We start from the raw sequence: 13,254 nt of genomic DNA, 5'->3' as shown, positions 1-13,254 counted from the left end.
TTGATTTTAGCCTCTAAAATATGAATGTTATTCAAACAAAAGAGGAATCTAAATATTTTGGACAATTACTTTTTTTATTCCAAATTCTTTGCATATATATATAAGTCATATTGTATTGTTTTAATTACCAAAATTTACGATTAACGTTTGTGATACATTTCAAATTAATAAATTTCAAATGAAATCAAGTTTAGTTTAAATTCAATTTTTATATGTAAATCTTTAACTATACCTTCCTATACTGATTGTAATTGGCCTAGAACACACTTTATATAAGGTGAAAATATTGTGTTCATAGTATTTCAATCAATGTAAAAAATGTTCTAGGGGTGTTTAATTCTCTTACTAGTTTTCATTAGTAGTTATTCATAAAGAATGAAACGGTAAGTTATAATCTACCCACAGTTATGCACTTTAATTAAAGATTAGTTTACAATTCATATTTATTGTAAACATAAATGTTTTCTTTAACTTTTCCTCTTAAAATGTTCAATAAAGAGTCTGAAAGTTAAAAGGTTAGACATCTCGTAACAATCAGCATTAAACATGAGGCACCTCTTCCTAGGCATGAAACTATGATAAGCTGCAAGTATATTTTACTATTATGTTTATTTTAGGCTTTGTATAAGTTATAAGTCATAACTATATTATTTATTTTATGCTTGGTATAATAAGTCATTGGCATTTGACAATATTAGATGCTTGAAAATAAAGTGTCAAAAAAAGTGACAAGAAAATTATTTTTCAGATGCAAGATCTGATGTTTGAGCATATTTACATGTAGAAATAAAAGAATACACTAATCTGTTTGGATTCTCGTGTTTGATATGTGAGTGTAAACTATATTATAATTTTGTTCACTAAATTTATTTTATTTTCATTAACATTAAGGAAGCATTACAACATTCATTGACACTACAGCATTCAATAGAATTTAAAAATACTTTTCAACTTTTTTAAGTATTATCATAAACATCTTTATACTTATTTTGTTATAACATATTATAAATAAAATACAAAGTATGTATGTACCCTGTATGTATTAGACATCTTTAAAGAAAATTTGTCATGTCAAATCACATGATTAAGTACATTCATTGTGTAGTGACAATAAATATTGTTTTTTAATACATATGATTCACCATCATACAATAAATAATAAACTATGAATTTTCTATATTCTATTATACAAACACAAGCAATATAAATATTAAAAAATAGCACCAATTTAATTTTTTACATTTATCTTGCCAAATGAAACAAACTTATAAGCTGTTAATTTATAAGCATAACCTTAGTGTTAGAAATTGTTTGTTCAATAAACACCTAGGTTTTGATAAAACTACAAATGAGTTTAGCAATTGTCTTTGGCATCACGAGTCAAAAAAGTTGACATGTGATAGAAAAAAAAGATTAACCATCTACTTTAAAAATAAATTCTCCTCCTAAAGAAAATCCTATCCTTCATTAACACTGTGAATTAATATTCTGGGCAACGAGTATGTGGTATTGGGACTCCAACATGACTTGGAGCATTGGTATCAGTAGGTAAAGCCGTATGTACCACGATAGCAGGTTGAGTTGGAGTTGGTGCATGTAACTCATGGCTCTCTCCTGGTGCTAGGCTGGCTATAGCAGCCAATAAGTCCGGATTCACTATTGGCTCACCTTCCTCACGTGGCTCCCATCCAATAGGTGGACTTGCTGGAGGCGAAATCAAAAATTGTTTTACGGGAGCGGGTGGTCGCAGGTTTTTTAAAGAAATTGGTGTTACTGGTTGTGCAAAATAACAGTTAATGCATGAATTATAAAATTTATACTGATGAAGACGAACACGAGCGGTAGCCGCTGCGAGCGGACTGTCATAATTAACACGTAAGCGCTTAAAACTCTTTAACCACTGAAACGTTATATTGTCCGCAAATGTACGAAAAAGAGCTTCTAATTCATTCTTTAAATTATCGTCGGTGAAAACGTTACTATGAATGTTTGTTACGATCACAGACTTAGGTAAGTCATCCAAATCGTTTATTTCATTTAGAGAATCATTTCCATGGTCTATATCTGCAATGTTAGGATGAATATTAGGCATTCCATCTTCTGGGTTTATATAGACATCGTCCTCTTGAAATGTCTCTTCATCTTCTTTATTTGCCATTATTTGTTACCAAATTTAGATCCGTAGTTGCATACAATTTTCGATACTGAACTATAAATTATTGATCACAACACCAAAGTCTGAAACCCACTATTTTCATAAAACAATACCTAATCGATTAAATATAAGATGTCACAAATGTGACAGGCTTGACATTTGTCACTTTTGAAAGGTTCATTTTAAATCATTTTAATGTTTTTAAAACAAAACTACTTATCACTACTTTATACACTGTTTTCGATTTTTAACATCTTTATTAAGTAGATATTAGTAATTGCTGAATATGTTTTTATTAATTAATTATTACTGAATATTACTGAATTTCTAAATGTTAAACAACTTATTACAAATTCTGTTCAATAATTAATTATAGTCTCTCTAGGGTCACTTTGAACATTCTAATTTAAGAATAACTATTTATAAAATTAACTTTATTCCATAATTAATCTAAATTCAATTAAATCAAAGATAATTTTTTTCTTGCTTACCCCATTATTATTAGAACTGTTCGACGATTAAATATATTTAATTCTTTTCATTGAGAAAATAGTTCGCATATAATACTACACCTTTTATAAATTTAGCAGAGTTCTGTTCTGAACACAAAACTAAATTCTGGTGACATGATCAGTAACTTTGCAACTCACTTCTTTGTCATCAGTAGTGGCTAGACCAAAATTTTATGCGGGCAAAAAAAAATGCGAAAAAATCCCTTATGGTGCTTAACAACCAAACATATTCATTCCACTGTCAAATTAAATAATTTTCAATTGTTATTAATAATAAATTTAAACAATACTGTAATAGAGCAGAACAAGGTTTTGAAAATTTCAGACATTGTCAGCTTTATTTTTATTGACGAAAGAAAATTATACTATTGTTTTATATACCAATACTTTTATTCTAAACTTTGGAGGCATGATGCCTCTATAACTGTGCGGCCGCAGGCTGATGTTCAAATTGTCCATGTCTTATGCCAACTCTGTCAGCCATTACAGAATTCGTAAAACAAATTATCCATTCATATATACAAAAAAACTTTGCCTCATGCCCGACCTTCCAAAGATCATTACACGTTAACATAAGCAATTATTATTAATTTATTTACAGTCATGGAAGTTTCTTAATTAGGTATATTATTTCATACAAGTTGTGTGTTAATTAGGTAGCTGGTTTAATATTTAAAGTTTTTTTTTTTCTGTTTAATGACAGAGTATATTTAGTTTAAAAATAGGTAAGAAATGATATCACGATCGTATTTGATATGAAACTATTAATAATTATTGACATAATATATTTTAACGGCTTTTTCAAATTAAAAAAATATATTTCGTCTATATATTTCAAGAATAAGACATTATTTTATAATTTTGATTAGTCTGTGGAAGTTGGAAGAACTAATAAGCTGTCATTTCTGTGATGCCTGATCTGTCATTGTTTGATTATAGTTTGGAATAATAAGTAAATAACGCTAATGTCGATCTAAATACTTTTCAGAGATTGTGGATAAATTAATTTCGAACAACAAATCAATTTTCTTTTACCTTGCATACGGATTATGAAAATGGCAGGGTTAGAGTCACTAGTCGTTGAAGAGGTTAAACCCGCCGAAAAGCCAGTTGATCGAGAAAAGGTTTAACTTATTTGTAATTTAGTTTAATTATACATTTTAATTTGAAAAAAAGTGTATTATTATCTTTGTTTATTTTTAGACATGCCCGTTGTTACTGCGAGTATTTTGTTCTACTGGAAGACATAATTCTTCGGGTGATTATGCGAGGGGAAATGTTCCTCAAAATGAGCTACAAATATACACATGGATGGATGCATCGTTGCGTGAACTAACAGGCCTTGTTAAAGAAGTTAATCCCGAAACTCGGCGTAAAGGCACATATTTTGACTTTGCGATAGTATATCCAGATATGAGATCACCAACTTATCGTATGCGTGAAATTGGTGTTACGTGTTCGGGCCAACGAGGTGGCGATGACAACAAAACACTGGCACAGGTCAAATTTCAAATTGGTAATTATCTCGATATATCAATTACGCCACCTAACAGAATGCCACCTCCAATGCGAAGACCTCAGCCTTACATGAATAATCGCCCTTATTGATTATTTAAGTAAGATATTTGTACCTTATATTGTTAGTAAATTTTTCAAAAGTAAGACAAATAAATAAAAATTATAAAACACTGTTTTTTTATTGAATATCTGTTTTAGTAAATATTTTATTTTATTTTCTCAATATTTTAAAACAAATCTCAATGAAAGAAAATGTGATCTAAAGCTAGTTGTTGGATTTTGGAAGTAAAATAACTTGAAATTATGCATGGGAGATGCTTTTGAGTATGGTTTCTATGTCTATAGAAACATTGTTGTTATTTAAATAAAGATATGAATATTTTTCAAAACCTTATATGTGAAAGTCACATTAAAAAGAATACATATTTAAAAACTTATATAGACAACAATATTAAGTAATAAAAAAATAATATTATTTTATATTTTTATTTGTCAAATCAGGCTCAATGAAAACCATTTTAACAAAATATTATGGTTCTACATAACACTAAGTGACAAGACAAATTATGTCTTAAAAATTAGAGCTCCTAAAATAAATATATTTTATGTATTTATAAGTCTAGTGATTACTCGCTGATCTGAATGGCCTCTTTGATTTTTTACCCATTGCTGCAAGATCAATAGTTATACCATTTGGTAAAACTGCTTTATTTTCTTGATAGTCAATGAAGCCTTTTTGTTCCTTATCTTCTCTGGCCTTATCACAAGGAATACCTGTTTCATAGTTATACTCTCGTTTCAAACCATCAGGATCGACATATCCGTATTTACCACGAGTGATACAGTCTATGCCAATAACTTCCTCTTTGAATGAACCATCGTCGTTTTCAAATCCCCATGTAATGCTACCATCTTCATTTTCTTCCCGATATTTGCGTATAATTTGAGCTACCGGTTTTTTTTCTCTAGAGTTGGAAGAAGTGTATCTTTGGGCAGGCACGCTCTTTGCAGGTGCACGAATGGGCTCTTGTGGTCGGGAATATTGTCTCACGGGTTGAATGTAATCATCTTCTTCGTCAACGAAAGGTTTAGGTTCAGGCCTAAACGCAGGTCGCTGTGGTCTGCTCGATAAAGGCTGAAGTCTGGCTGGTTGGGGCCTCGCAGTGGGTTCATTCCTAACTGCGCTGAATGATTGGGGTAATAAGGGGCGGTATTGTGTTGGTCTCACTGGCTCAGGTTTCGGTGCTGTTGGTGTGGTTTGTTGGAACGGAGATGAATTATAAATAGCTGGTGGTTTTGGTTGAGATGTAGTTGTTATGTCGTAAAAGTCGTTTTGCGGTTCTGCTGTGGAGAACGCGTTCGATACATAAGCAGTTGGTGTGTTGATTTCTATTTCATCTTCAGGTTCTTCTGTTACTGGTTTGGATTGCTCCTCAAGAGACTGTAAACTTGGGCGGGGAGCTGCATCTACTGATTTGAACGATGGCCTGGCAAGTCCAGGCCTCCTTATTCTTGCTACTCCACTTGGAACTGGAGCGGCTTGTAGTCTTCCTTGTCTAAATCCACCTTGTCTACCTCCTATAATTGCACCAGGAATTTGAATCCGGGGTGGTGTAGGCGAATCATATTGAGCATAAGCTGTGACTGCACACAGCATACATATCTGAAACAATAACATTATCATTAAATTTTTTGTCACCGATAAAACAATTGTTACAAAAAAATAATTCTATCGTCTTGGCAATGGAATAAAAACAAAAATAAATATAAAAGTTGTAAAGTGGAATTCATAAATTCGTACTACGCAATTAATCAACATAGCAGCATACTTTCGACTGTAATAGGCCTTGCCTATATCACGAACATTGCTATACTTATTGATATCGAGTCGTTTGACGTGTTTTGTATGACTTCGTGTTCTACTTTATGTTTTTATTAAAGTTCGATAGCAAAAATACCTTTCGTTTTAATATTACATATATATGGTAATTTGTTGCAACATTTTGTAATAGTGTGTTGTTGTGAGTTTAACATCACAATAAATTAAAATATTACGTTGTTTATTTATAATACAAGCATGTAGCAATACAGCTGGTGTATTTGCGATATAAGTGTTTTTAATTTCTTTTAAATGTAACCAAAACTATATGGCAATATTTTTATAATAATCGGAAAGCCATCGGTGGTCAGTTGTCACCAACACGCATTGGCATTTCGGCACACGTGCTTCCACTATCAATGAGACGGTATCCTTGAAAATTAAATGGTCCTATCTCTTGTTCCTTTATACAGGCTCACTTACCCCTTAAACCGATATAGATATACAAAAAAAAATTAACGGTAGGGTTTCTACAAATTCAACAAAACCAGGAAAAGCCTTAACTGTAATTTTTCATTATTACAGTCCAAAAGATATATTTAAGCAAAATTTATCTGGCAATAGTAAAAAAAAAATGTGGTAACGTCACAAAGCTTTTAAGCTTATGAAAAGGAGGAAGGCAATATTTAAAAAATTTGTACGAGAATAATATAAAAGGTTTCCGCAAACACAAGTTAATAAACTTAATAAATTTTACCAGGTAGTATCAGCGATATTGAAAATATATTTTAAAAGAAAATATTCGTAATAAACAGGAACTATGTTTTGCGTTATTATGTACATTGTATATATTATGCAAATGTACATATATAGTTCAAGAATTGTTTGATGGCTGCAGGCTACAAGCGGAGACATTTATTACAATATTACGAAGGCAACTTATTTCAAGGACTAGCAAGCTATGACGATAATATTGTAGTGCAAAAGTGTGTCCGCAAACACGCGCAGGTTTCATTCTAACGAACCAATGGAACGTAAACTGACATACTAATATGAAGAGAAGTAAGGTAAGGTAGTGTAAGACTCCCATATTAATAACCCCGAGGATTAATTTACTAGAAATTCAATAACTTAACCGATTTGAACCTAGAATCTTGGAATCTACAGCCTTATATCAGTCAGTCACTAGACCAACGATCTATACGAATACGAACCTAAAAATAATTATAATAATAAAAAAAGTGAAGTAACGTTTTATAAAATTTGTAATATGCTCGAAAAAACTGTTCGAGCCCATCACATAAAAAAAAATTGATTCTCACTGCAACGTAATAGATATTAAATTTTATAAAACTGATTAAAATAATTGGATAACGTATACACGTGATTTTAACTATCAAGTAACTAGATATTACTAATAACGTCATACACGAATACGACGTCACATAAACGGTTAATAAAAATTCGGGTATTTGCATCCGTGATTCTGTAACTATGTATGTATAATTAAAATTTCATTTAAGTGTTTGCGCAATGAGGGATTAACAGTAATTAGTCAATACGTAAGGTTTAGCATATAGAAACCCGGAACTAATTTTATTGCAATTATCATTTAATTATGATACGTTTTATTTCCTTCCAAATAAAATTATGATATTTACTTTGTTATAGATATACGAGATAATGATAATGCCATCCTGAGTTTCACTTAAATTATTTTAGTGATTTTTGTATGTATAGTTCAAGAGATCGTGCGTTAGTTCAAAATTATTTGTTGTATTTTACGATATTATTTTTTGTATAAACAAAGACGACGACTTTATAGCAAACAGTTTAATATATTATACAGGTAATTTATTTGTATAAATAACGACTATCTAGGTCTAGAATAATAGTGCTTCTTTATATTCACGTAATAAAATACCGATAAATTAACCGCAACATATCTATTTAGTTCATAACAATGAAACTTTTGCAAGAACAAACAAATATAATTATATGTGTAACTATTAAACGGTTAGGACATTATAATAGAGAATAATAGCTTAATTTACTGACTGTGAAATGTATACAAGGCATACCTCTTTCTATGCTATATTTCATCAAATTAAATAGAGTATTATTATAATCGTGAAGTGTATTTTAGTAGTATCGTAATGACAAGTAAATATAAAATAAACATAGCGTTTACTGACGGCTTATTTAGTAGAATTACTTTTTTTTATACATTTTGACACACATAACATTCAGAAGTTATGAAGTTGAAATTCCTTAGTGGCAGTTTAGAGGTGAGGCCTGGAGCCTCGATCTGAAAGTAGTAAGGACGCCCGGGCCACTCATTCTTCCGCCAGTCAAGGTGACAACGTTCTCGTGACTTAAGAAAATAATATACTACAAGTAATCAGGTCCTAGAAGGCTGAGTTTTTGTTTAATATATGATAAAATATTTTAATACATCCGTAAAAGTTATTTAAAGTATTTTAAAATTAATTTAATATAAACTGAATTTTGAGAATGTTTGCAATGCACCGTTTAGCTATAAATCATATTTCCAAATACCCAGAAAATAAATATATATATAAAGGTTGCAAAGGTCAAAGGTAAGGTAAAGTAATATAAATGACTACCTTCTCAATCCAAATGCATAGAGTCAAGGTTAATTGCTTATGTAAGTCCTACATTTTGTACGCTAAGGCGTAGACTGCAATGCTAGATTTAAATACATAATTAGATATAATAAAATACGACTTTATAGTTTGCGGGTGATCAAACCTCTTATGACCTACATCATATAAGTTATTAACTTATTTAAAAAAAAAGTGCTTCCAAAGTCAATAAATTCGTATTCATATTGGTTTTATTATTATTTTTTTTATATAATATATTAATTTAGAAATATAATAATATATTCGTTTTAATAAAAGCATATTATTTATGTTCACATATTAAACGCGTTTAATAATAATAAGTAAACCACACACACAGTACGCAGCTTTTGCCCATGACATTTTTAGTATGTTTTCTGATTTTGTAAGTTATTGCACTTGCAATAAGTTATTTTCGTTAAACCACTATTATTATTGCGTCAATATAGTATTTCAAAATTAAAATTCTAACCAGTTTCCACTTAGAACCAGTAATTGCTAAATAGTTTCGTATATTTTTTATATAAATAAACATAGTTTTCTACTAAAATTAATAAATAAAACACTCAAAGCAATTAAATTATTTAAAAAAAGTAATATGTCAAAAAAACATAAGTACGTTTAAAACGTAGTGCAACAGTAGACATTAAAGCACAAATATTAATAATAATAATTATTATCAATAGCTTGTGTTTCCTATTATTATTGTATTCCTTATTTGGGGTCTGTGGAACGTCAAACCTTCTTGGAAAGTATTTTCTTTTTTGCCAATTTACGGGTCGATGAAACACTAAATGCTGTTGTCAATAGTAAAGCGCATTATAAAATATAACCATTATTTGGCTTTTACGAATACGATACCCGCTGACTAAGAGCTGAGATAAGGCTTTATTCTATATTCATAATAAAATGAGACAATTTTAAATTTTCATTGATTTGACTCAAGTAACAATAATAGTTTTATCGAATCGAGGCTTATAAAATCACTTAGCTACACCATCATACGTGATAATGATCGTATAAAATGTCAAAAAATATCATAATATAGCAATTTACAATTAAAAAAGAACATGAAATATTTGAGAGTATCATTTAACGAAAATAATGTATATAGTATTTGTAATAGAAATGTTGTGTAAAGAATTAACGCTTTTAAATATGATACCAGACTCCTACATACTAAAATTATTTTTTCTAAATTTTGATTAATTTTTTTAACAAAAATCGTTAAACAGTCGTTTAAGTTTGTATGTTAACTTCAAAATTGCTTATATGCATACATAAGTGCAACTTGTTAATTGTCTACTATTTGCTGGTTAATATTCATAATGTTTTCTATTATATAACGAGTTAGCATGTTATATTTACACAAAGTGCATGCAAGCAATGGTAGTTCATTGAAAACGAACGAGATATAATAGTCTTTTTTACGAATAGAAGGGTAGTGGAAACTGACTATGATTACAGAAATATACTTCGTACGTATGTATATTAAATAAAATAAAATGTTGATTAAAACGTATGAAGTTAAAAGTTTATCGCTTTTTTCTTTATATTCATATTGAATTAAATTATTTTAAAACACATTGGTATTGTAAACATACTTACTCGTAACACTATTTTTGTCACAGATTCAAAAAGTGAAATGAAAAGACATTGACGTAATAAAGTTGATAACGAGTTGCTGTGATATAAGAATGTTGTTTCTCTAGAAACATTTATTATAGAATTAATCTCTTTTTTATTTTTATTTCATACAAATTAAATGTCATAAGTATTTTGTTTAAGGTTTACATTTTACAAGAGCTTATAAATTCCATGTGCAATAAACACAAAGACGGTATGTAAGTAATTAAGAATTGTACGATATCTATGTTTATTAATAAGAATTTGTTATTAATAGTAACTTACGTTCCGGGTTTTGTATGTCAATTGAAATAACTATGTCGGTAATGAAACCGCGCGTTGATGTCTTTTGTTAGTCAGTTTACGATGACGTTATTTTTAAATTCAAAAATGTACATTCATTAAATTTTAAAAGTAAGAAATGCTAAAGTAATTTTACCTTGAATTTTTTTACAATTCAGAGTTGTAACTGCAAGAATTCATTCTTAAAAAATAAAATTGTGTTAATATTTTCATGGAACTGTTTTGATATTTATTTCTCGATTGACTTTCTTAGAAATGTTGTAGAATTTAGTATCTTAGAACTTCGTAAGTAATTAATTTTTTTAAGATTTTAATTTTAAAAATGTATAAAAATTCCGATAAAGTTTGAATGGACAATCAATAAAAAAATTAAGAGAATAGTTAATGTTTGTTTATTCTTTAAACAATACACGAACAGTTCTTTGTTATTTGAGCTTTCAAGGTAATCATGGGCTAGTATATAATACATGATACTTACACAAGTACCAAGTACGTAAGGGCTTAGGTTACAGGCTTAAGCTTTGGTTCCGCTTCAATTGAATCGTATCGTATTGAGTTGTATCGTATTGCAATCCAGGTTATATATGTTATTTAAAATTTTGTTTTTTGTAAATATTAGATCAATCTTTGTCACTGTAATTGCAAATCTAAATTCATTTAAATAAAAAATATGGACACAGGTATTTAATAATTTATTCTATATTCATTAATAATAATAAGGAATATTTAAATACAACGTTTTCAATATTTTACGTTCATAACATGTGTTACATTTACAACCTAATTTCATTGTACGCATCGAATTGTAATTTTCTAAGGAGTAGTTATTGTCTTACTTTTTTGTCTTATAGATTTGTGTGCGTAAAGATCAAATTACTTCTGACTTTTAAGGAATGGAACGAATTGAATGAAATTAAAATTGAATGAATTATTAATTTTATTCAGCAATCATAGTAAATGTAATCGTGCGATTTCGTAACATGCGATATGTTAATACGTTGAAATATATTTAAAAAAATACACCCACTCGCAACACCTATTTGAGTAATTTTAAATACCATATCAATTTGTATAATAGTAAGTAAACGAAATTTATAATAACTTGTATTGCGTATGTAGGTTTACGGTATGCATTACTAATGTTATCATTGCAATTTTTAATTTCTATTAAATATTATTATGAACTTTAAGACTGGTGCGCCCAGTAAATTATAAAATATTACGTTTTGCAGTGAATGGCATAATTTAAATGCGTTGAAATAGAACGCCTATCAGCTCTCTATCAACTTCTAGTCAAGCTTGTTGGAGTAAGAGTAGGCAAGTGTAACGCAACCAGTGGAGCATTTGTCCATAATGCATGTTTTACGTAATCGAGTCATTAATATGACAGGTTGAATGTTAAATTCTGCTCGCATTCTAACAATTAGTTCCGCTTTAGAAATTAAGAAGGGCAACATTGTATGCGAAAGGCTAAGTTGATTTACTACCGCCCTCTCAAATCTCGATAGATTCAAGGTTGCCATGCGAAATCGATACCTATTTAGTTCGCTAGCTATATGATAATATCAACCAAATTTTAATTTGAAAATTGTCATTACAAATGATTATCTAATAAATCACTAGTTTCCTATTTATAATTCAAAAAAAAAAAAACATTTTAAGAATTAGAATTTAAAAAATATTTTACATGAATAATTATTTTAAAAGCTAGAAATGATGATATGATGAACTAGCAGATTGGCCTTGTATGCACTGAGACTCACCAGTAATGTCCGCATGATGTCCTGTGGCACGACACTATCACGCCGCGACCGATCAACAAATAAAGGAAACACCACCCGCGCAAGCTATATGAGGTCGCCCACTCTCGCCCTGCGCCCGACGCGACCACCATACCTTATTGCAAGGTAACCAACTAAGAGCGAACACTTCGGCTAATGTTATGCCAATAAAAAGCATTACTATATAATTTGGTTGTACTAAACGCGAAGATACCGCTAAACGGGCTAATTAATTTCAACGACGTTTTATATTCTTTTGTGTATATTTTTATTGCTTAATCGTATTCAATATCCTGTCTAAATATTTATCGAACACCGTTAAAATATGTATAATCATACTTAAAATATATATAACTTATAGTTAGTGATGAACTAGTATGCACAAAGATAGCTCAACTTGTAACCTTCTAGACAAAATCTAAAATGATTTAGCTTTTGAACTTTATTTATGTCTATGAAACTGTTTATTATTTTATACTCTTCAGCTTACTATTATGAATCAAGTTCCAACGTAACACATCCGATTCGTCTCGTCACAATGTTGGGCATTGTTCGTTTCCAATTTGTAATTCAATCGAAGTGCTTACAGCATGCGATATGTCAGGTGTGGCAATAGCTCGTGGATCGTAACTATTTACGTTCGTTCATATTTTAAACTAGCTCTATTCAATGGCTTCACTCGCGTTGGTATTAATATTTGTAGTAATATCTTTCCCAGGCTGCGTTTTTCAATTATTTCGATAATGTCAAGTAATTAGGCTTTGTATTAAATATAATGTACGTGGAATTTTACAAGAATCGTTTTTTTTTACGGATTTTTTATATTACAGCATACAATTAGATTAACAGATGGATACAATTTTAACAGTAGCAATTTAAACTTACTTCCTTCATC

At 29.7% G+C, this 13,254-nt stretch overlaps 3 protein-coding genes across 3 annotated transcripts; 1 reads left to right on the top strand and 2 right to left on the bottom strand.

Annotated features, from left to right (window-relative positions):
• Nucleotides 1-803: 803 nt before the first annotated feature.
• Sra (sarah) lies at nucleotides 804-2,295 on the bottom strand. Its single transcript, XM_026642847.2, has one exon. The coding sequence runs from the start codon at nucleotides 2,156-2,158 to the stop codon at nucleotides 1,481-1,483; it is 678 nt and encodes a 225-aa protein (XP_026498632.2). The 5' UTR covers nucleotides 2,159-2,295; the 3' UTR covers nucleotides 804-1,480.
• A 1,259-nt stretch (nucleotides 2,296-3,554) lies between these two features.
• Nucleotides 3,555-4,355, top strand: LOC113402563 (histone deacetylase complex subunit SAP18). Its single transcript, XM_026642853.2, has 2 exons — nucleotides 3,555-3,791; nucleotides 3,871-4,355. Exons 1-2 carry the CDS (start codon nucleotides 3,717-3,719, stop codon nucleotides 4,273-4,275), a joined length of 480 nt encoding a protein of 159 aa, XP_026498638.1. The 5' UTR covers nucleotides 3,555-3,716; the 3' UTR covers nucleotides 4,276-4,355.
• A 300-nt stretch (nucleotides 4,356-4,655) lies between these two features.
• LOC113402554 (uncharacterized) lies at nucleotides 4,656-12,600 on the bottom strand. The gene is made up of 2 exons (XM_026642844.2): nucleotides 12,342-12,600; nucleotides 4,656-5,848 (listed from the first exon to the last, which is right to left on the bottom strand). The coding sequence occupies exons 1-2, from the start codon at nucleotides 12,354-12,356 to the stop codon at nucleotides 4,805-4,807; spliced, it is 1,059 nt and encodes a 352-aa protein (XP_026498629.1). The 5' UTR covers nucleotides 12,357-12,600; the 3' UTR covers nucleotides 4,656-4,804.
• Nucleotides 12,601-13,254: the final 654 nt, after the last annotated feature.

Source organism: Vanessa tameamea, chromosome 11 (genome assembly GCF_037043105.1).
Source record: "Vanessa tameamea isolate UH-Manoa-2023 chromosome 11, ilVanTame1 primary haplotype, whole genome shotgun sequence".
NCBI classification, from domain to species: domain Eukaryota; kingdom Metazoa; phylum Arthropoda; class Insecta; order Lepidoptera; family Nymphalidae; genus Vanessa; species Vanessa tameamea.
Note: the sequence above shows the minus strand (reverse complement) of the source record. Positions and strands in the feature narration are given on the sequence as shown.

What these genes read in the sequence shown, in the direction of transcription:
- LOC113402563 (XM_026642853.2), top strand. Translation starts at nt 3,717, where the DNA reads ATGAAAATGGCAGGGTTAGAGTCACTAGTCGTTGAAGAGGTTAAACCC. An exon ending in AGCCAGTTGATCGAGAAAAG is followed by an intron (nt 3,792 to 3,870) that starts GTTTAACTTATT and finishes GTTTATTTTTAG; the next exon opens with ACATGCCCGTTGTTACTGCG.
- Sra (XM_026642847.2), bottom strand. Translation starts at nt 2,158, where the DNA reads ATGGCAAATAAAGAAGATGAAGAGACATTTCAAGAGGACGATGTCTAT.